The sequence below is a fragment of the Rhinopithecus bieti genome, unplaced genomic scaffold (assembly GCF_001698545.2).
Source record: "Rhinopithecus bieti isolate Rb0 unplaced genomic scaffold, ASM169854v2 scaffold_52893, whole genome shotgun sequence".
Taxonomy (NCBI): Eukaryota; Metazoa; Chordata; class Mammalia; order Primates; family Cercopithecidae; genus Rhinopithecus; species Rhinopithecus bieti.
Window position 1 is genome coordinate 126,301 of NW_016820680.1, and position 24,297 is coordinate 150,597.

General features: G+C 39.8%; 2 protein-coding genes across 5 annotated transcripts in view; one reads left to right on the plus strand and one right to left on the minus strand.

Annotated features, from left to right (window-relative positions):
- TIMM23 (translocase of inner mitochondrial membrane 23) overlaps positions 1-18,745 on the minus strand; it is a 31,552-nt gene extending 12,807 nt beyond the window's left edge. Inside the window, 7 exon segments of the mRNA XM_017859839.1 lie at positions 2,529-2,639; positions 5,895-5,953; positions 8,311-8,395; positions 8,630-8,723; positions 15,720-15,778; positions 18,516-18,580; positions 18,582-18,745. Coding sequence (XP_017715328.1) covers positions 2,529-2,639; positions 5,895-5,953; positions 8,311-8,395; positions 8,630-8,723; positions 15,720-15,778; positions 18,516-18,580; positions 18,582-18,619 — 511 coding nt within the window. The 5' untranslated portion in view covers positions 18,620-18,745.
- Positions 18,296-24,297, plus strand: part of PARG (poly(ADP-ribose) glycohydrolase) — a 138,287-nt gene continuing 132,285 nt past the window's right edge. Inside the window, exon 1 of one of the 4 annotated variants that reach the window (XM_017859835.1) lies at positions 18,296-18,498. Coding sequence is in view for 2 of the 4 variants with exons in the window: in XM_017859832.1 (XP_017715321.1) it covers positions 19,091-19,307 (217 nt within the window). In the remaining 2 variants the exon portion in view is untranslated. Of the gene's footprint in view, positions 18,499-18,791; positions 19,308-24,297 lie in introns of those variants that run through there. The other 3 variants (XM_017859832.1, XM_017859833.1, XM_017859837.1) reach the window with 3 other exon arrangements.

A 24,297-nucleotide genomic window follows, 5' to 3' on the forward strand; every position in this document is an offset into this window, starting at 1 on the left:
AAAGTATAATAAAAAATAAATAAATAAAATAAAATAAAATAAAATAAAATAGCAAAAAAAAAAAAAAAAAAGTGATGGTAGGCCAGGCGCGATGGCTCACGCCTGTGAGCCAGCACTTTGGGAGGCTGAGGCGGGCAGATCACCCGAGGTCGGGAGTTCGAGATCAGCCTGACCAACATGGAGAAATCCTGTCTCTACTAAAAATACAAAAAATTAGCTGGGCATGGTGGTGCACGCCTGTAATTCCAGCTACTCGGGAGGCTGAGGTAGGAGAATCACTTGAACTCGGGAGGCGGAGGTCGTGGTGAGCCTAGATTGTGCCATTGCATTCCAGCCTGGCAACAAGAGTGAAACTCTGTCTCAAAAAACAAAAAAAAAAGTGATGGTAGATGACAACACTGGCAAAGGTTAGCAAGTACTGGAAGGGTCATTTGGTAGTAGTCATTCACGTTTTAAGCATGCAGATAATTTGCTCAAGTAACTTATTTTTAGCAATTTATCCTACAATTAAAATGTATGTACAAAACTGTATGTACTACAGTGTTTAAGAGATGGCCTCAAAGAAAAGGTGGTATTTTGTACAATTCTTGTACAAAAAAAGTATATTTTGTACAATTCTTAAAGGAGTTAACACAGCTTTCCTCTTGGAAGTCAACAGACTATATGTAAGATTGAAAAGTCAAGAAAAATCAAGACAATAATATTATTTAGAAACATGAAAATAAAAAATAATGAATTAAAGCAGCCTGGGCATGGTGGCTCACATGTGCAATCCCAGCACCTTGGGAGGCTGAGGCAGGATGATTGCTTGAGCCCAGGAGTTCAAGACCAGCCGGGACAACACAGTGAGACTCCATCTCTGTAAAAAAAAAAATTAGCTAGGTGTGGAGGCGTGTGCCTGTAGTCCCAGCTACTCAGGAGGCTGAGATGGGAGGATCACCTGAACCCAGGAGGTCAAGGCTACAGTGAGCCTTGATTGTGCCACTGCACTCCAGCCTGGATGATAGAGTGACTCTGTTTTAAAAAAATATTAAAATAAGCTGGGCATGGTGGCTCACGCCTATAATCCTAGCACTTGGGAGGGAGAAGGGTGGGTCACCTGAGGTCAGGAGCTTGAGACCAGCCTGACCAACATGGTGAAACCCTGTCTCTACTAAAAATACAAAAATCAGCCAGATGTGGTGGCGTATGTCTGCAGTCCCAGCTACTCAGGAGGCTGAGATGGGAGAATTGCTTGATCCCGGGAGGTGGAGGTTGTAGTGAGCTGAGATCACGCTGCTGCACTCCAGCCTGGGTGACAGTGAGACTCCATATCCAAAGAAAAAAAAAAATTAAAAGTTGCCTTTGGGAAAAGGGAATTAAGGTGAGACGTATAGAACACTGTTGCACATCATTAAAATCTTTCAGATGTTAAAAAGATAAAAACCTTGACTTAAAAAATCATGTATGTTGATTATTTTGGTAAAAATAAAAATTAAGTAGCCAAAGATATATCAACATAATAAAAAAGCTAAATTAGGCATTACTTGAATGTATGCTTCTAAACTAGTAAAAATTTATCACAGAAGAGAATTATCTGACCCTTGACAGGAACATGTTGATCTCCCAGTAGAGTAAGATGATCATAGGAATAAGATGCTCTAAACTGACTTACAGGGAAGTCATTCCTGGGCTTTGACCTTGGGTGTCTTGTGATAGTTTAATATGCTGATGTCACAGGTCAAACTACTGTTTAAAACAAAACCAATTCTGAATATTCTATTGCTTAGTCTGTCCAAGATTAAAAAACCTAAACTAAAATGAATGAAAAATACAGAAAAGAATCTTATCTTCTTATTGTCAAAAAACCACCACAAACCATATGATCCAAGAATCCCACTTCTCGTATATATCCAAAAAAAAGAAAAGGATCTTGAAGAGGTATCTGTACATCCACATTCGTAGCAGCATTATTCACAAGAGCCAAAAGGTAGAAGCAACCCAAATATCCCTTGATAAAAGAATGCACATGCAAAACGTAGCATACATACACACAATGAATATTATTTAGCTTTAAAAAGGAAGGGAATTCTGGCACATGCAACAACATGGATGAACCTTGAGGATATTATGCTACATAAAATAAGCCAATCACAAAAGGACAAATATTGTATGATTCTACTTATATGAGGTGCCTAAAACAGCCAATTCAGAGACAGAAAGTGTAACATTATCAGGAGCTAAGGAGAGTGGTAAATTGGGAGGAGGCTTAATAGATATAGAGCATCAGTTTTGCAAGATGATAAAGTTCCCGTGATTGGCTATACAATCATGTGACTATAATACTAACATACTGTACGCTTAAAAAATGGTTAAGGTAAATCTTATGTTTATTTTACCACAATTAAAAACCAAACCATACCAAAATAACCATAAAGTTAGAACACTAGATTTTACTGCAACAGAGTGTAGTTTCCTTGAAAACCATGAATTTTAAAAAGCGCACTTCAAGTGTATTAAGAGATAGTTCTCCATTCAACAGTACTCACCTGTACATTTATACAACATGCCTGTCATGGTTCCAGCTGCTACTGTGTTAAGGTCATCTTCTGCACCTCGTGTTTTCTCAATGATGACACCAAATGCACTATAGAGCAAAGCTAAAGAGGAAATGGAAGTGCTCAGTGACAAAATAGTGATAAAGTGTGATATTATGATATACATATATTGGTTTTCATTCATGGTTCCTAGCTCATAACTCCTATAGCCCTTCCTAAGTGACTAAAACAATCACTTATTAAAGTATTTGTCCTTGGTTCTGGAAGCAGCTTTGGAACAGCTTCAGAGGGACAAAGGTGAGGGTCTTTTTTGTATTAGTGGGGCACTTCAGGCCTCAGAAGCAGCCTCAGAAAACAGAGTATCTCTCTGACCTTCTCCTGTCTTCCTTTCACCTGCTCCCTTTTCTCCTCACAGAAGGACTCTAATCTTTCCCCACCTTTCTGTCTTGGAACTGGTCATAAAGAAATTCTATGACCTACCTTGCCTGATTGCAGGCCATAGGATCCCCATTTCAGAAGAGATCGTACCCCATACCCAGGAAGAAGAAATGCTGCACAGAAAGGCCAAGGAGAATCTGGGCAGACAGGCCTTGCTGGGTTTCTGCGTCCAGTCTGTTAGTAGTAGAGCATGCCCTTTTTGTCCAGTCACAGTTCTACAAGGTTGTCCATGCTTCAGTCATGCCTATTCAATTTTCCATATGAGGCCCAAGTGGATGGGGTCAGAGGACTTTCTAGACAGCTGAACTTGCGGGCCTTGCAGGAAAGCGAGAAAGAACTCACCCACGTGTCAGGAGGCTAGTGCACCCCAACTTCAGTGAAATGAAAGCTCCTGCACTCAGGGCCCATCCAGTCCTCACCTTATGCATTCCTTGACTGGGCTGTTTATCTGTATCCTTTAAAAATATCCAGCCAGGTGTGGTGGCCCACAAAGTTTCTGTAATCCCAGCACTTTGGGAGGCCGAGGTGGGAAGATCACATGAGCCCAGGAGTCTGAGACCAGCCTGGGCAACAACATAGGGATACCCCCTTCTCTAAAAAATTTTTTTAAAAAATTACCTAGCATGGTGGTGCATGTTGCCTACAGTCCCAGCTCCTTGAAAGGCTGAGATGGGAGACTTGCTTAAGCCCAGAAAGTCTAGGTTGCAGTGAGCTCCACTGCACTCTAGCCCGGGTGACAGAGCAAGACCCTCTCTCTCAAAAAAAAAAAAAAAATCTTTATAATAAATAGGCAAATGTTAAGTATGTGTGTTCCTTTGAGTTCTGTGAGCCAATCTGATAAATTAATCGAACCCAAAGAGGGGGTTGTGGGAACCCTGACAAAGCTGGTTGGTCAGAAGCACAGGTAAAATAACCTGGGGCTTGCGATCAGTATCAGAAGTATCCAAAGTGGGGCTCATTTTTGTGGGACAGAGTGCTCAACCTGCTGATCTAATGCTATCTCCAGGCAGAACTGAAATGGGAGGACACTCAGCCGGTGTCCACTGCAAAAGAGATTACTCGGTATGTGGGGAAATATTCCCACATAACTGGTCACAGAAATATCCTATATTGACTGTTATAGTGTGAGAGCAGAGGAAAAACTGTTTTTTTCAACACAAAAGTCAGTATGGCAATTATATTTAGATAAATTTATCCAAAGATATACATGGAATGATCACTAGAACAGTTTCTAATAGCAAATACCTGGCAACAAATAAAATGCCCATCAAGAGCATTTGTACCATCTGAACTGATTCAGAGTGACTTTTCATATAATGGTATACAGTAACTTAAAAACCAGAAGAATCATTTTCACTAACAAGTAAAGCAAGGACATGTGCACATGGTACACGACTAACTGGCTACGCAGAGAAACGCTGGAAGAACTCAGAAGAAACATCAATAGTAGCTATTTCTAGAAAGTACCGCTAGGAAGTCTCAGGAAGTATATTTAAAATTTTCATTTATATGCTACCCATAATTTCTGTACTTTGGATTAAAGACACACACACACATATTTGTAGTATAAGAAAAAACAGATTTTAAAAAAATGTGAGGTTTGATTCTCACATACTATAACACTAGCACCATTTCATTTTAAAGTATCTTCCCCCAAGCCATCCTTCTATGCTCTTACAGATTCCTATCTGGAATGAATATGTTAAACTTTTAAGTTCTTTCTCAAAATTATAGCTACACTTGACCCTTACAACAATACACCGTGCTCAGCTACCGTACTCCTCTACCGCAGTATTTTTACACGTCTATGAAAGCTCATCTTCCTCTTCAGCTTATTTAACTGAAACCGATCATGAGCAGAACATTGTTATTGATCATACCACAGTGGGTATGCAGAAGGTGACCAGTCATCCTAGTTTGTCCAGGACTGCGGGGCAGGCGGGGGGGCGTGGGGACAGGGGTTATTGGAGCATGGTTTCTTGGACTTTTCTCTGAAAGTCCTAGGCAGACAAGGATGGCTGGGCTGACTAGGTATACAAGTAATTAAAAGAAACAGAGGGGCGTGACTCAGTAGTAGGGTGGGAGGAATGCAGACATCAGAAACATATGAATGCAGCCATCTCTTAGGATCCAAAATGTGAAAACTGGCTTTACAGTGTGAAGATATACTGCTTCCAAATTCTGTGACAAGGCAGGACCTTACTCTGCCATAATAAACATTTTTTCTATGGTTTCAATGAATTTTCTATGTCTTCCCCTCCTTAATCTGCCACAATTTAAATTGAGATTTCCAACTAAGTTCATAAAGTATGAAAATTGTGGATGTCAGGACCTAAGCCTAAGAGATTGATTCCAAGTGATCAATCATTCATAAACAATATGGTATGAAAGCATTAGGCTCTAATTAAGCACCAGTAAACTACCTTTTGCCTAGAACTGCAAACGTTTTCATTATCTACAAAGAACCTATTCCAATTCTGGCAATTAGGTGCCTGGAATCTACTCAGGTAAACAGACTAATGAACAGGCTATTAAGAAAACATAGCAAGAGGGCCGGATTAAGGTAGCTTGTATCACTATAGGACCTTGAACCTTGCCTAATATACCAAGCTCTTTACTTTGGACCTAAATTATCTGGATTTCATTTAAACATGTTTGGGTGTTGTGCTTGGAAAGGAGAGTGTGCAGTGTTCAAAAGAGTTTAAAAATTCAGAAATGGTATTCAGAATGGTATCAGCACCTGAGATTATTTCATAAGTTAGTTCATGGTCTTTCCCTAAGTAGTATCTACATTATGCAATGGAATGGATTTAAACATAATTGTCTCATATCCTAGGACCACAATATCAGTTGATCAAATCATTCATGATATTTGTACATTCTTTCTTTAACAATTTATCAAACGAGATCTCTACTTACCCAGAGAACCTAGAGTATTAGCCCAAAGTGCCCCTTGCCTAGTCACCATATTCAAAATCCTACCAGGGCAGAAAGAGAAAGAATCTGTATTTAGAATCATTATTTCTCTAGTAACCTTTAAAAACAGTAATAATAGCTATTTAACATGTCTAGATCCAAGGCTCAAAATTTTTTAAATTCTAAAATATATCTTAATATCTCAGATTTCAATAAGGATAGTTTTTACTCTACATAAGTGAAAATTAGGTTAAAACTTTCAAGACTTTGGGCAATAACTGAGGAAAACTCTTATTATTAAATGTATAATACAATGAATACACATTAAATATATATAAGGCTTTGAATGACAGCCTGGAACGTATTTTACAGAGGTTTACAGAAACTAATCTATGTAAAAGATGCCACTGTTAACTATGACAAGCTAGCTTCTAAAAGGTTCTTTTTGGAAGGGGAACATACGCTTACAATGTTAAAGAGAATCAAAGTAAAGAATATCAAAGTACAGAATATAAAGTAGAATTAAAGAGAAGGAATCAGCCGTCTAACTGGGATACACGGGGAAAGCATTCTGTGTCTGCTCCCAGACTAGAACCAAGCAGCCAAGGTGAATGCTCAGCACACACTCAAGGAAGCACAGTCCTGCCTTGCACCAGTGCCAGACACCACCAGAACAGTGATGGAGGCAACCGGATGAAGAGAAGACATTCCTCTCCCAGCAGTGTAACACCATTCCAGGAATGGTTCTGTCCAGATGGCTGACTACTGCTGGAAATTATGGAAATACAGTAACAAAGAGTGAAGGAACTCATTCAGTTTAATTATAAAACAACTCATTTAATTAATATTCTACAGAAACAAAAATTTGTATTGCTTCTGAAAGGTTGTTTTAAAAAATCAGTAAAGTTTACAAACAGAAGTACATCGTTTCTAATTATGTTACATATTTACTAACGTATTTTAAGTTCAGCCATTATTTTTTCATTTTTAACAAGCATTTTAATAACTCGTTTTAAGAAAGGAAGCAAGTTGTCTTTTCTAGATCTACTTCCAAATTTGTATTTAATATGATATTGGGGTTTTTGTCTCAAAATAAGATGGGAGAGGAGAAGGAGATGGGATAGAACTGGCCATGGTTGAGGATGGGTTATGGTCCATGTGTTCACTATGCTATGTCTTTTGTCTACTTTTATATATTCAAAATTCCCCATAATACAAAAAGTTAAAAATATTATTGAAGCAAGGGACAAGTAATAAAAATACTGAAGGATCTAGGCTGGCAAAGCATGGACAGAGATCCACACAGTTAACAGGAATATAAAAAACAAGGCTAGGCGCAGTGGCTCACGTCTATAATCCCAGTACTTTGGAAGGCTGAGGCAGGAGGATCACCTGTGTTCAGGAGTTTGAGAACAGCCTGAGCAACACAGTGAGACAACGTCACTACAAAAATTAAAAAATTAACTGGGTACAGTGGCACGTGCCTGTAGTCCCAGTTACTTGGGAGGCTGAGGTGGGAGGATCACTTGAGCCCAGGAAGTCAAGGCTACAGTGAGCTGTGACGGTGGCACTGCACCAGCCAGCCTGGGCAACACAGCAAGGCCATGTCTCTCAAAAACCCCCGCAACGTAACAGGCGTTCCAGTTTCCCATGGTCTAGTTTTAGCACATCTGGTGCCATCTGCTGGCTGAACAATATGAAAGGAAGATGGAGTTTAAAGCGTCCTAAAACAAAAACAGTAGCCATCGAAGAATACATACTCATGAAGCATGTATGAAGCATAAAAATGGGCAAAACTAAACATATTGTTTAAGGAATATCAGGAGGGACTGGCCATGTTTACTTCTTAAGTAGGGTGAAAACATACTTTCCAATCCTTTTAGCTGTACTTTCCCTTTTCTGCAACTTCAAGTTCTAACAGAAAACTGTGTCTTATCCTTTTGGAATTAACTCTTTAAAATTTATCTGGCTCATCATTTCGGAAACGTAAAGTCAAGACAGTAAGAAGTTCAAGTCAAATGATGGCAGCTTGAGCCATCACTCTCATGAGCTGCTTATGTCTTCATTACCATTTCCTACGGATCTGCATGCCCCCAAACAATCCAAAATTCCCATCAGCAATTCAACAATTTGAAAAGCATGTCACACAGGGTTGGAGAATGTAACAGGTGTAGCTGAGAAGTCAGGCTGGCGTAGCACTAGCTGACTGAGGGACACTGATTCAAAAAATCACTCCTTTTTAAAAGCTTAGAGTCAGTAATCTGATTCCTTAGTTGCTTTTGAGTAAGATTAAAAAACAAAGACAAAAAAGCACATAACTATGCTAACCATCTGTAATCTCAAGGGTGTACTCATCAAACCAACAAAACTGAGCTTAATATTCAAGTATCACTACATAAGATGGTTACATGAGACTTACTGTACATTTCTTGGTTTGGACCAGGCCATGTTCTGGGTTTCCTTCAATCCTAGCCGAAGACCATTCATTGCCCCAAACGCAGCCCCTGGTAAATCATAACAATTCACCCAGATAAGAGAGCTTTACATTAAAAAACAAACAAATAAAGAAACTCAAAACTGCATAACTACACTTCTGATTCTTTTTCATTTAATAGAAAAAGACAAATGTAAATATTAAAAAAAAAACCCTGAAACCAACATTCTAACTGCTTTTGATTTTAAGCACCCTCAACTACTTGAACTGAGCACACTTGAGAAAAAAGTATGTCAACACTCACCTGTCATGCAACATCCTCCGATCGTAAAGAAGGCCAGCTCAAATCTGCCCCGGGTTTTATTAGCTCCAGTAGGTAAAATAAACTCATCTGTATCCTAAAAGGATAATAATGAAAACCAAGCTGAGGGTTCCTCAAGATACAAATCTTGTAAAATCATCTTTTTTAACATTTCAAAGTAGTTTTTCACAGAAAGTAAACCTTAAATTAACTCAAACCTATACTTAAATAAAATAAAACTTTCTTCAACAGTAATACCTAAATCAAAGTGAAATGATATAGGAAACCCAGTTCTCAGAAGGGAGTCTCATTAAAGACTATTTCCTTCATAACTTCAATCTGACAGATTTGTGCAAAAGTTAAGTTTAGAAAGGACAGCTCTAGAGAAAGGAACACTGAAAGCTATTAGAAGAATAGAATAGACAAGCAGTCTGGAAGAAGCAAACAACTTTCATTCTGTAGCAGCTATTTATTGTGCATCTTTCCATGTATAAAGCCAAATGTTCAAAAAAATGAGCAAAAACTAATAAAGTACAACAGTTTGGATCAATTATGCAAGGGCAAATGACCCCCTTTAAGAATTCTTATCTGTTTAAGGAGTATATATTCCTTTGATACTCTTAGAAAGTTACAGATCCTCTTTCTAGTAATTGTATATACAAACTGTGGCATGAACCCCTGGAAGGTCACCCAAAATACTAAGATTGAGAAATGACACTCTTAAGAGCAAAATATGGTTACCAATTTTGAAGAGTCAATACACCTTTATGAAAAACACACTCGAAAACACAAACAAAATTCTATCACCTTGCTGGATTAAAAAAAACACACACACACACACACACTCATTTTTGGCAAGCTTTCCATGTAAAGATGGTTAAAATAAGCCTCCAATGGCTAGGTCACACTCTTGGCAAAAAGACACAGTGTGTTACATTTAACATAGTAAAGACCACTGACAATTAACATTCTCCTACATCCTTGTGGCAAACACTGAACGCTGATTCCGAAAAGTGTATTCCTGATCAGAAAACTGTGGTTCTGCCTTGGTTTTTAATTTCTGACATGTGCACACATCCTCACCAAAAATTGCAAAAGTAAACAAGCACATCCACTCTCATCACATAAGAACGGTCTGCTAGGCAATAATAAAAACTGAATAGATCCCATGTCATAGTACAATTGTATAGAGTTTTATAAATTTTGGATACTTCAACTTTTAAATTAATGACTTAGTATTAAACTGTGCTTTTTGTTTGAATTTTTTGAAATGCTAGATTCAATGTGGTAACTAATTATCCTTCATTCTCAGGCCATGGTTCCTGAGAAGAAGAAGAAAAAAAAATATCCTTCAATCCAGAAACAGATCACTAATTAAGAACAGAAAACTTGGCCAGGAGTGGTGCCTCCCACCTGTAATCTCAGCACTTTGGGAGGCCGAGGTGGGTGGACTGCCGGAGCTTAGGAGTATGAGGTCAGCCTGGGCAACACGGTGAAATCCCGTCTACTAAAACACAAAAAATTAGCTGGGTGTGGCAGTGTGCACCTGTAGTCCCAGCTACTTGGGAGGCTGAGGGAGGAGAACTGCTTGAAGTCGGGGCAGAGGCCGAGATCACGCAACTGCACTCCAGCCTGGGTGACAGAGCGAGACTCTATCTCCAAACAATAAATAAATAAATAAATAAATAAATAAACAAACAAACAAACAAACAAAAAACTTTTAAAAAAAGGCCGTGATGAACATTATCAAGCAAGCACAAGTGCATGTCACCAACTCATTCTCCTGCTAGTAGCAACTAAAAAATAAAAATATAACAAGGGTTGCAAGCAAACGTCCAACACACAAACAAGGTTGTTATCAAAGTATGTTAGTATGTTGAATGTAAGGAAGACTTACTAAAAAGCTCCTGTTAAACCTGTCCTGCTGACACTCCAGGACACTAGTATTACTAAAATCCCCTAAGTACCAGAGTTTGCTAACACAGAAGATAAATCCAAGAATGGGTATCAATGTACTTGCTAGAGAAAAAGAAAAAAAAGAAAAAACATTTTAATTTATAATTTTGTGTGTTTAACAATATAGAAGTCAAAAATATTTAAATTTTCCTTATTTTTGTACCAGATGTTCACCTGGGCTAACAAAAAAATTACTTGATACAATTAAAAAAAAAAATTCAATGAGGATGTTAAGAGTAGTGATGATACAAAAGCATTAGTAAGAGAAACTACAGTACTGCATCAGATAAAAGTTAGTTAGGCACAGTGGCTCATGCTTGTAATCCCAGCACTTTGGGAGGCCGAGGTGGGAGGACTGCTTGAGCCCAGGAGTTCAAGACCAGCCTGGACAACATAGACCATGTGTCTATTATTAAACAAGAAAAAAAAAAAAAGCTGTTGCCAAAGTCACAACATGGTGAGTTGAAGGTACTATTTTATTTAAGATGTCTCTAACCTTCAAAAGTATAAACAAAAGTTTTACAAAATGTAATTTCTATTAAGGTATCTTTAAATGTAAGGTTTCCTTAATTATTTCCAATAACAGATGAGGTTTACAAAACACTTTTTTAAGTCTGAAGTCCCTCTAGAATTCCAATGGAAGATAAATGTTCATGATGAAGAATGAATTCACAAGTTTTTTGGGGGGATACTAACTATTTTATGTCTAAACTTAATAAGCCCCACCTAGCAATGCAGGGCCACAATGATACTGAATTTGTAACTAGATCTAGAGTACAACCTCTAAGTGTAGATTCAACATTAAAGCAAAATACATGCAACTAGTTTTGAAATTTTGAGTAAATTGACAAAGGGGCACTTTTAAAGCAAAAAAAATCAATGAATACCCAATGTTAAAATATAACATTTGAAAAACATTTCAAAAATAACGAAGCTTTAAACTGGCAAGGTCCAAATCACAAACAAGAAATGCAGCCGCTGTCAGGTGCTGTTAGTGATTCAACTCTGAAATAAAAGGTTCTAACCATAACTCTTAAATAAAAAAAAAAAAAAAAAAAAAAGCCAGGCATGGTGGCTCACGCCTGTAATTCCAGCACTTTGGGACGCCAAGACAGGAGGATCACTTGAGGCCAGGAGTTAGAGACCAGTCTGGGCAAACAAGCCCAATCACATCATCTCTACAAAGAATGTGACAAAAAGAATTAGCCAGGCGTGGTGGTGTCACCTGCAGCCCTAGCTACCTGGGAGGATGAGGTGGAAGGACTGCTTGAGCCTAGGAGTTTGAGGTTATAGTAAGCTATGCTTGAGGTTACAGTGAGCTATGATGCTGCTGCTGCAACTCCAGCCTGGGAGACAGAGTGAGACTTTGTCTCTTAGGAAAAAAAGAGAGAGAAAACAGAGTTACTGATATGTATCTCATGCACCATATAATTAACTTACTTAGCGTGTACAATTCAGCGGTTTTTAGTATATTCAGAGTCATGCAACCAAGACTACAATCAATTTTAAAGCATCTTCATCACCCCCTGAAAAAATCACATACCCATTAGCAGTCACTGTCCATTTACTCTCAACCCTTGGCAGCTACTAATCTTACTTTCTTGTCCATATATTTGCCTATTCTGGACATTCCATATAAATGGAACCACACAATATGTGGTCTCTTGTGACTGGCTTCTTTCATTTAGGAAGTTTTAAAGGTTCATTTATATTGCAGCATAATTTAATAATTTTTTTATTGCCAAATAATATTACATTGTATGGATATGCCACCATTTTTTATCCATTCATCAGTGGATAAACATTTGGTTTGTTTCCATTTTTTGATTATGAATAATGCTACTAGGAACACTCATTCACAACTTAAGTGCACAGAGGTTTTCAATTCTCTTGAGTATGGAGTATACGTAAGTGAAATTGCCAGTCATAAGGTAACTCTATTTTTAACACTTTAAGAAACTGCCAGACTGTTTCCAAAAGCAGCTCTACCATTTTACGTTTCCACCAGCAATGTACAGAAATCCAATTTCTCTACATCCTCAACAACATGTATTATTTTCTTTTTGATTATACTGATCCCCATGGGTGTAAAGAGTATCTCATTGTGGTTTTATTTCTCTAATTAATGTTACTGATCAGCTTTCATGTCACTATTAGACATCTCTGTATCTTCATAAACGTCTACTCAAATCCTTTGCCCATTTTGCAATTATTTTTTACTAATGTTTTAAGAGTTAAAAAAATTAAATATTCTAGATATAAATTCCTTATCAGATACATAATATGCAAATATTTTCTCTCAATCTGTGGATTGTCTTTTCCCAATTTTTTTTTTTCCTTTTGAGACAAGGTCTCCATCTGTCACCAAGGCTGGAGTTAAGTGGCTTGATTACTCTCACTGAGACTTGACCTGCTGGACTCAAGTGATCCTCCCACCTTAGCCTCCCTAGTAGCTGGGACTACAGGTGCACACCTCCACACCCCGCTAATTTTTGTGATTTTTTTGCAGAGGATGGGATCTTCATACGTTGCCCAGGCAGGTCTCAAACTCCTGGGCTCAAGTGATCCTCCCGCCGCAGCCTCTCAAAAGTGTTGGGATTATAGGCATGAGCCACTGCACCAGGCCTTTTTCCATTCTTTTTTTTTTTGAGGCAGAGTCTTATTCTTTTGCCCAGGCTAAAGTGTGGTGGCGTGATCTTGGCTCATCGCAACCTCTGCCTCCCAGGTTCAAGTAATTCTCCTGCCTCAGCCTCCCAAGTAGCTGGGATTACAGGTGCCCAGCACTGCGCCTGGTTAATTTTTGTATTTTTTAGTAGAGACGGGGTTTCACCATGTTGGCCAGGCTGGTCTCGAACTCCTGACCTCAGGTGACCCACCCGCCTCGGCCTCCCAAAGTGCTGGCATTATAGGTGTGAGCCACTGCACCTGGCCTCCATTCTTGTTGGTATTGTCTGAATCACAAAATTTTAAAATTTTGATTAAATACAATCTATCAACATTCTTTTTATCACTTGTGCTTTTGGTGTCACATCCAAAAAATCACTGTCTAATCCAAAGTCACAACTACTTGTGCCTATGATTTCTTCTAAGAGTTTGACAGCTTTAGTTTACATTTAAGTCTTTAATTCATTTGGTGGTAACATTTTGTATATGGTGCAGGGTTAGGGTTCAACTTCATTCTTATGCATATGGATTCCAGTTGTCCTAACATCTCCCCTGACTTCTCTTGGCATCCTTGTTGAAAAGCAAGATCTTTCTTCCGGACTCTGTATTTCATTAATCTATGGATTTATTCTTATGTTACTATCATGATGTGGTTCTGTAGAAAGTTTTGAAATTGACAAGTTCAAGTCCTCCAATTTATTTTCTCAAGGTCATTGGTCATTCAATGTACCCTGAATTTCTGTATGAATTTTAGGATAAAAGCTTGTCAATTTCTGTAAAAAAAGCCAGCTGGGATTTTGACAGGCACTGCACTAAATCTGTTGGTTAATTTGGTGAGTACTGTCATGTTAATATTAAAATTATCAGGATCATAGCATGTGTCTTTCCACTTAATTTCAATAATGTTTTATAGTTTTCAGAATATGTTTTGCACCTGGTCCATTTATTTCTAAGTATTCGCTTTTTAATGTTATTGGTAATGAACTGTTTTTTGTAATTTCACTTTTGTAGTGTTCACTGCGACTGTCTAGAAATATATTTATGTATACTGAACTTGTATTCTGCAACTTGCTGAACTCGATCATTAGTTTTAATAGATTTTTGTGATTTCCCTTTTGATTTTCTATAGATAAGATCATGTCATTGGTAAACAGATAGTTTAACATCTTTTTCAACTTGAATGCCATTTCATGCTCTTGACTAATTGCCCTGGTCAGACAATGCTGAATATAAATGAGAGTAAACATACTTACTTTGTTCTTGATCTTAGGGAGAAGGTATTCAGTCTTTCACTATTAAATTATGTTAGCTTTGGATATTCTCTAGATGCCATTTATCAGGCTGAAGCCCCTTCTGTGTCTAGTTTTATTAATTAATTTAGAGATAGGGTCTCACTCTGTTGCCCAGGCTGGAGTGTAGTGGCGCGATCTCAGCTCAGATAAACTGCAAGTTTTATCTCCAGGGTTCAAGCGATTCTCGTGCCTCAGTCTCTCAAGCAGCTGGGATTATAGGTAGGCACCACCACGCCTGGCTAATTTTTGTATTTTTAGTAGAAACAGGGTTTCACTATGTTGGCCAGGCTGGTCTCAAACTCCTGGCCTCAGTGTTCCACCCGCCTCACTTCCCAAAGTGCTGGGATTACAGGTGTGAATCACTGTGCCCAGCCTAGTTTGTTTTTATAATCATAAATGGGGGTGTTGGATGTTGTCAAATGATTTTTGTGAATCTACTGAGATAAGCACATGGTCTATAATCTTTCCTTGATTGCTTTATTATAAATTGATATGGCACAATACATTAATTTTCAGGTGTTAAATCAACCTTGCTTTCCTAATATATCCAAGATATATTTCCTAATATATCTTGGATTCAAAAAGATACTCTTTGAAACTTTTGATGCTTAGTCAAAAGAACCCTGATATTGTAAACTGAGCTTTAAAACACACTTTGTCTGTAATCCCAGTACTTTGGGAGCCCGGCCAACATGGTGAAACCCCGTCCCTATTGAAAATACAAAAATTATCCAGGTGTTGTGGTAGTCCCAGCTACTCCGGAGGCTGAGGCAGGACGATGGCCTGAATTCGGGAGGCTGAGGTTGCAGTGAGCAGAGATCGCGCTACTGCACTCTAGCCTGGAGGACAAAAGCAAAACTCCATCTCAAAACAAATGAACAAACAACAACAACAAAAAAACCCCACACACTTTGTAATTAGGCACCCCAATACTTTTATTGGGGTGCTTTCAAAAATTAATTCCGTTCTAGTTTTAAAAAAAATAAGCCTTTGAAGGTAGTTAACTGATTTCAGAGAGGTGCAGGCCAAGCTCCTAGTGTTTGTGAGGAAAAAAGGGTGAATGGAGACCAGAAACTTACTGCCTCCAGAAGTGTATGTCACAGTTCAAGTCAGCATAGCACTTGGCGTTTTTTTTTTTAATGGTAAAATAATGCACCAAACTAGTAAAATCTTAATCTTACCTGCACGAGGTATCGCGGATCCACATTTAAATAAGGAGACAGAGGGTTCATACCAGTTACTAGAGAGAAAACAAAATGTCACATTGCAACAACATTCTTTAAGTTAATTCGGTTAATCCAGCTCCTGATTGTTACATGTGTTTGCAATTTTTATAGGCTCACTGAAGGCGAAAATTTTTTCCCATTTTATCCTCCCTGTCAGTTTGGGGGCTGACTCAGGATATCCTCAGACCCTCAATCCCAAACCAGATTTTCCACTGGTGGCTCAGGCTTTTACACCAGTAAGATATTCACAGTGTCATAGATCAGATTACTGAACTTACAGGAAGTGTAGCCTAGGCCATTTATAAAGTAAATTTCTTTCAATTTAGTACAAGAATGCTTGGTGACTATGTAAATTGCAGAATAAGACTGAGAAAAGACTAATCAATTCCACGGGAAAAACAGTGGTTGGGTTGGGTTTTCTGACTGTGTACATGTTGTATGTAAGTATTTCAAGGCAGTTCCTTCACGTGTTACTATTAACGATTGATTTACTGTGGCAAGGTTGAGAATCCTGGGGTCATTACCACAGGTATGTGGGTCTGTGCGAAAGAAAACACAAACTTTCAGAGGGCCAGACCTGAATTCACTAACATTGAAAACAGTAAAACCTATCAATCTTTGGATTCTTCTGTATCTCAGCAGTTAATTCACAAATATATGCATCACCTATGCCTCTGATCTTTTCATCAATTATAAGTCCTGTTTATTCTATTTTCGACACCTATTTTGAATTGTGTTACTTATCTCTATTGCTACCATCCTAGTCCAACCATCGTATCTCACAGCAACAACTTCCTACCTAACTCCTTGCTTTCTCTTGCCCCTTCAACTCACTGTCTACATAGCAACTACAGTGATTTTTCTTAAGAAAATCCAAACTCCTTACCATAACCTACAAAACCCTACATTAGCTGTCATTCCCTACCTCTCTGATTTCACAATCTTCAACTGATCCAACTCCCTTGTAACTACGAAGACAGAGTGGTCTAAGAGTTGTTCCTTAAACATACCAAATTTGTTTTGTTTCAGGACATTTGCACTAGCTAATTTCCTGGATACTTGCCTCCCAAGCATTTGTACTGTATTTGGGTCACAGCTCAAATGTCAACTCCCCTAAGATGTTTTCCCTAACCCGTTCTAAAATGGCATCCTGCTTCCATCACAATCTCATGACTCTGCTTTATTCCCTTTTACAGCACTTACCGCTAACTGTAATGTTTTAATTTATGTTTGTTGGTTTACCTCAGTATTATGTAAGCTCTGTGAGTGCAAGAGTCTTCTCAAAACAAAACAAAACAACACAAAAAAACCACTATAGTCCTGCCCCCAGAAAACTAGCTAGCACACTGTAAAAGTTCAGTAAATGGTGTTCATTCCCTGGTCCCTCAATTTACCTTCAAATCTTAATCAAATTAAGGTAACAATATTGTCACATTAAGGAAGCATATGCCATTTGTGCTCTGAAACTCAGAGATATTAAGATTAATATGAAACTGTGTTCTAAACAGGTAGAGTGGTAGCTCAGGCCTAGGAACCCAGCACTTTGGGAGGCTGAGACAGGAGAATGGCTTGAGCTCAAGAGTTTGAGACCAGCCTGGGTAACACAGGGAGATCCCATCTCCATAAGTCAAAAAAAAAAAAAAAAAATTAGCCAGGCGTGGTGGCACGTGCCTAGAGTCCCAGCTACTTAGGAGGCTTAAAGGGGAGGATTGTTTGAGCTCAGGAGTGCGAGGCTTCAGTGAACTATAATCATGCCACAGCACCCCAACATGGGTGACAGAACGAGGTTCTGACTCCAAAAACAAAAAAAACCCAATAGAACAAAACACCTTGTATTGTAGATTCCGTTTTATGACAAAGGTGACACCAGGGATATGAAAGGTCTTTTCTTTTATATTTTTTTGCGCTAGTCAGTCTGAACATATTTTGCTGTTGTTGTCTTTTAGTATAAAACACCTAGAAAAATATTACAAGGATTCTCTAAAAAGAAAGTACTTTCGTAAAGGCTTTATCCACGACCAACTGCCTATCTTTAGGTCCAAGTTCTATTTATCCAGTTGAATAACCACCGTTACAAAGTACCAAAGTTCTGGAAAACATATTCGCAAGACTGAGGAGAGGCAAAGGCAAGGTATTTATGCCTCTGTATCCTTTATGTTGCTGCTTATTTCCTTTCCTATAATTCTTACCTGGCTTCTTTCTTCATGTCTATATATCACCTTTAAAGTTCAGCTTACTTCCTAGCTCCTAAAGATAGTTTCCCAGCCTGTCCCAAGTCATATTTATTTCTCACTTATATGCAATACTACTGAATGTTCTGCCCTGACGGCTACTTGGGGGTTCAGAATACGTCGCTGTGTACTAAAACGTTAACTACGGCTTACTATTTGGAATACATTTACTCCCAAAGCTGGGCTCTACTCTTAATCAAGGGCCAATCACACGGCCCACCACACACAAAAGACACGAGGCTTGGATATAAACCTAAGAAAACATGCATGATCTCGCGAGTCCAGGTCAGTCACGGACAGCTTCCCTGGGAGATCCGTGGCCCTTTTTAAGGCCTTTCGATCTTGAAAGAGCAGCCATGCAGACACACTAACCCCACCACTGGTGCTGAAGCTTGTAAATGCCAGAAAGGAAAAAAAAACAACAAAAAAACAACAAAAAAACATAAAACATGGGACGCGCAACTTTAGTGAAGACGCAAGAACCAAACAGAAATAATCGCAAGGTAGGCCCCATACTTACGCGGGACGCCAGCCAAATCCGCGTGCGAGTAACCTGCTCCGCCGGCTCCGAAAAGCCGGCCAATCCCCTGTGGTTTTGTTGCCGCTTCCCCCGCCTCCTTCCATGGTATCTCAGCAAACCGAGTGGTTCCCGCCGCTGTCTCGAGTCTGGGTGGTCCGCTGGGCCGTTGCTCCTCAATAACAGCGGGTAACCCCGCGTTGCTAGCGCCTCCTTCACACGCTGACCTTCCGGGCGCCGGTCCCTGCTAAGCGCCGCACTTCCGCTTTGCGGCAGTGTGCGCCCCGGAAGCCGGAAGCGCCTGACGGCAGCTTTCCGGTGGTGGGAAAGGGAACGAATCCCGAATTAAAGAGGCTCATTCTGAGGCAGGTGGGGTGCCAGTGGAAGAGGGACGGCAAGAGACTGTTTACGGCCTGACTTGGGAGGCCGGCGGGTCAGCAATTGCAGAAGCAGGAAGCAGCGGAGAGGGAATGGTGCGGGGAGGCGCGGAGAAGGAGGTGCAGTCCATCCTTCTCACGGTTAGTGAATGAGGCTCTCCGCCCGGGCCGGCCCGGGGACAGTGCGCTGCGGGTCCCAGCATGAATGCGGGCCCCGACTGTGAACCCTGCACCAAGCGACCCCGCTGGGGCGCCGCTCCAACTTCGCCGGCTGCTTCAGACGCCCGGAGCTTTCCCAACAGGCAGAGGCGCGTCCTCGACCCCAGGGACGCTCACGTGCAGTTCAGGGTCCCACCGTCCTCGCCAGCCTGCGTCCCAGGGCGGGCGGGACAGCACAGAGGCAGCGCCACCTCGCTTGGTACGTGGGAAAATAAAAATCTTTGTTCTTCGCCTCGACCGGAACCTTCTGGTCTCAGTCTGAGAACCCAGGGGCTCCAGTCACTCCTTTCTGGTCTTGTGTGCATTATCATGCTGAGGTCCACTTGCTGAGCTACCAAAGCCACTAGTGGGTGAATGGGGCCGCATTTTTCCCAGTGCTATTGATGTGAGAAACTGATGAGCAAGTCACTCATAGGGCGGAAAATGGCAGGAGACTCCACCACCTGTTTGCTTCTTCAGGTTTAATTGAGAAATTGCCTTAGTCGTCAAGGAGATGTAATTGTGTATGTGAAACAGTAGGACGCTTTAGCCTCTAGATAGGAAGAAAACAACTTCACTTGTTCAGATTCTGGGTCCCAGGGTGCAGAGCTATTAGTCTAAGCTGGCATTGTACCCGTCCCTGGCATGCAGTGTTGAACAAGAGAAGCTTGGCCTCTGCCTTCATACCTTGAAATCTATCTGGAGAGATAGACAATAGCAAAAGTTAATATAATAAAAGGTAATGGATGTTCTGATAGATGAAGGACAGATTGTTCTACCTAATCTAATTTATGGGATCGAAGATAGTCCTCCAGAAGATGAGATGCTTATTCTGAGAACTTTAGAATGAGTAGAAGTTAGATGAGGAGGAAGTAAGGGAGTGTTTCAGGAAGTGCAATTGAGGCCGGGCGCAGTGGTTTACACCTGTAATCCCTGCACTTTGGGAGACCGGGGTTGGTGGATCACCTGAGGTCAGGAGCTCAAGACCAGCCTTACCAGTGTGGTGAAACCCCGTCTCTACTAAAAATCAAAAACAAATTAGCCGAGCGTGGTGGCGGGCAGCTGTAATCCCAGCTACTCGGGAGGCTGAGCAGGTGAGGCAGGAGAATCGCTGGAACCCGGGAGGCGGAGGTTGCGGTGAGCCGAGAGGGCACCATTGCACTCCAGCCTGGGCAACAAGAGCGAAACTCCGCCTCAGAAAAACAAAAACAAAACAAAACAAAAACAGAAGTGTAATTGATACATAGAGTGAACGCAAGAGAGTGAGAGATGAGGCTGCAGGGTGGTACAAAAAAGTCAAGTCAAATTGGATATGTAGACATTGCTAAGGATTTTGAGCTTTAAGGGCATTGAGAAGCTACTCAGGGGTTTTTAGGAGGGGAGTGATTTGATTAGACTTATTTGTTGAAAAGTCTGTGTGGCTGGTGTGTGGACAATAAAGAATGGATTGGAAAGGAACTCAAGTGGAGTCTCAAGACTCAGTTAAGGAGCTAATCTAGGTTGGAAATAATTGTAACTTAGACCTGGATGCTGGCAATAGGGAAGGGGATGGATTCATGAAAGAATGGGATGCTTGAGAAGAAATATTTCTGTGCTGGAGAAGTAGATTGGGGAGTTCTTGGCATAAACATTGTAATGGATGCTATGGGCATAGATAACATATAAACATGTAGAGAAAGTAAAGGTTGACCTAGGGCAGAAGCCTTAGGAACACCAAAGTTCAAGGGTAGACTGAAGAGAAGCGGCTGCAGAGGTGGAAGGAAAGCCTGGCTTGTGTTGTGTCAGGCAAAGGAGAGCATTTCAAAAAGGATGCATTCTTTAACAGTGTAAGAGGCTGGGCAGAGCTCGGGCAGTTCTCTGATGAGGACTGTACACTTAGATGTCTTCATACTTAGGGGCAGTACCAAGCCGACTTTCACTGAGCCTTGAAGGATGAGGAAGATTTGCTGTATAAATCAGGAGGAGAAAGAATTATACACGCAGAGGGAATAAGACATGCAAAAGTTGGTAAGACTGGAGCATAAGATGACAGAGGAGTGTCAGATGAGGCTGAGTGGCAGGCAGGAGCTTATGAAGAAACTCAAGTTCCATTTTAAGGAATTTCAACCTTATTCTGTGGTTGATGGAGAAACCACTAAAAAGCTTTTAAGTGTGGGAATACCATTTGGTTAATATTTTAGAAAATATGGCTTAAACAGTGGCTTTTGGACTTTTCTAACTGCAACCCACAGCATAAATTTTATCCGGTACACAGAGTTAGAAATATATGTAACCTGGCAAATAAGCCATATTTATAACTGAAATAAATGCTCCATGAAATAATACTTAACTTTACTATGTGTGATGCATTCTTGTATTGTCTGTGTTATTTCATTGAAAATTGACTGGTTATTTGTAGTTTGTAGAATACTGGATAGTCAAGACTATAGACAGGGAGACTAGTTGCAAGAAACATGGCAGTTGTCTAATAAGTGATGTGTTTAAAGGGTATACGAAAGGGATGGATTTAAAATTTAGGATGTAGATTTCAGAGAACTTGGTATAGGGGAGAGGGAACTGAAGGTGAACTTCAGGTGTGTGTTCAGGTGTACTTCAGCTCCTGTGACTGGATAATTTGTGGTTTCATTAACCTTATTTGCATGTAAAGAAGGAGGAGTTAGTTGCAAATAGGGGTGAGGACACTCAGTCCTCACTGGTTGGATCTTAAGATTTCTGCAGAAGAGGTACCAAATGAATACTTGGGGCTGTATTTCACGTGTTTAAATGTTTTCTATATACCTGGGACAGGACACCAATTAACAATGTTCAAAGACTATATTTGTATCAAAAGCCCATTGTTTGAATTTTTGGGATTCCTTTAGGAACTTGGTATTTAAAGTTTTATACATAATTATCTTAGGACAAGTAGGTGGGGTAGAGAAATGGGTATTTACTTAGTATCTTTAAATTTTACATTATTTATCCTCCTGGGCACGTTTCTTATATTGACTGAAATCGCAAATTTTGCTGGGCATGGTGACATGCACCTGTAGTCCCAGCTACTTGGGAGGCTAAGGCAAGAGGATCACTTGAGCCTGGGAGTTCCAGTCCAGCTTAAGCAGCATAGCGAGACCCCACTTCTGAAAAAAGAAAAAAAAAATCTGCAAACTTGCAGATTGGCAGAACTCAGCATGTTATTCACATTGTGATGATAAAGGGTTTATCCAGATGCGTTGCTATGGACTTTTTGTGAAAGTGGAGCGTGCCTTTGAAATGCAGGTGAATGTTATTGCATTTTGTGCCTTTTGGCTGTATCTATAGCTGTTAATTGAATGACCTGCTGATTAAAATACACTGGTTACTGAGTAATGTTACTGATGAGAGTAAATGTAAATGGTGTGAAGTCAAAGTTGAAGAATTACTGATCTCAGTGGGGAAAAAAAAGACTGGGTGGAAATGTCGGGAGATAACATATTTGTTGAGTGTTTTGTGAGACTGAACACAATATTTTCTCTAATTTTTGCATTTTAATTGATCAACATAACCCTTAGAAGTAGGTGTTGTTAGCTTCATTTTCTGGGTGAGTAAATAAAGGCTTAACAAAGTGAAGCAACTTGACCAAGATGGTACTAGTAAGTGACTGAACAAAGATCTCAATCCAAGATGATCTGACTCTAGATCTTGTATCTTTGTCACTTCTTATTACCACTCTTTTTGCCTTGTTGTGACTATTTCTAGTGAAAAATCACAGGAAACCTGGAAAGCATCATTTTATGCTTCAGGAGCAAGAGGGATAAAGCTCTGACACAGTCCTGTGGTGTGTTGGGAAGGAAACCTTAGGAAGCCAAAAGTAGTGATATTGCAAAGAGCAGTAAGCAGTCCTTTCTCTGAGGCCCTAAGAAGGACTGATCAGTGTTTTATTAGAAGATACTGGTTCCTCACCTCTTGCTTTTCCTCCTTCATCCCTTCCTCAGGCTTCAGGAAACCTGAAACTGGAGAGAAAACACATTCTCAGGGTCAGGGCTACATGAGAGAGCTCTCTTCCTCACCATTGCTGGAACACTCCTGGTTTTTCATGAAATGATGTGTGCAGTCTTTAGGTTCTGTAGACTTATCACTGGAGTATGTGCTTCGTGTGTGTTGTAGGAACCTAGTCATTGCATCTTAACATTAATCCTTATATTTATGGAAAAAAGATGTTTTAACTTCTAAACCAACTCAAAAAATGAATGTTTTGGCATATTACTAGTTTGTAATTTGAGGAATTTTTTTTTTTTTTAAGATGGAGTCTCACACTGTTGCCCAGGCTGGAGTGCAGTGGCATGATCTCAGCTCACTGCAAGCTCCGCCTCCTGGGTTCACACCATTCTCCTGCCTCAGCCTCCCGAGTAGCTGGGACTACAGGTGCCCGCCACAACGCCCGGCTAATTTTTTGTATTTTTAGTAGAGACGGGGTTTCACCATGTTAGCCAGGATGGTCTCGATCTCCTGACCTCGTGATCAGCCCATCTTGGCTTCCCAAAGTGTTGAGATTACAGGCGTGAGCCACCACGCCTGGCCCAATTTGAGGATTTTCTAAACTATACTTGCTGTATTTGATATAAAGAAAATAAATAGAGAATACAGAACTATAGAAAAAGTTTCAGAATCAGATGGTTTATCCTCTTACTCCCTCTGACTGAGGCTCATTTTTTCTCTGAAGCCTGATCTGCAGAAATGCTAAATAAAATCATTGAAGTAATGGTGTTTAACAATGAGAAATCACTATGCATGATTACTTTTTTGTGATAGAAACTAGTTTTGAAACACTAATCAAAGATTTTTACTAGTTGGATTATAAGTATTTTGTGGAAGGTAAAGATTATATAGCAACTGAATATTTTTCTGGTATAAAATTCTCCCCGTCTGAAATGTATTTTGATTATGCCATTATCTCAATGAAAAATAAACCATTGATTTTCGTCTGTTTGAGCCTGCATCTGTTTTGCTCAATATGGTATTTGAGGAGAGGTAGGTAAATAAGAAAGATCCTGTGACTTAGTGTGCTAAGATTCTTACATTCAATTTAGTGAGTATCTCAGATCTTAAACATTTGCGAATGTTTAAGATTTTATTTCTGATACTAAAATATGATGTACATTTAATCCCTATTCAATATATTAAATTTTGACAGCATACTTACTTCTAATGATTATATAAAATGTGGCTTGTATTTATTTATATTGCATCTC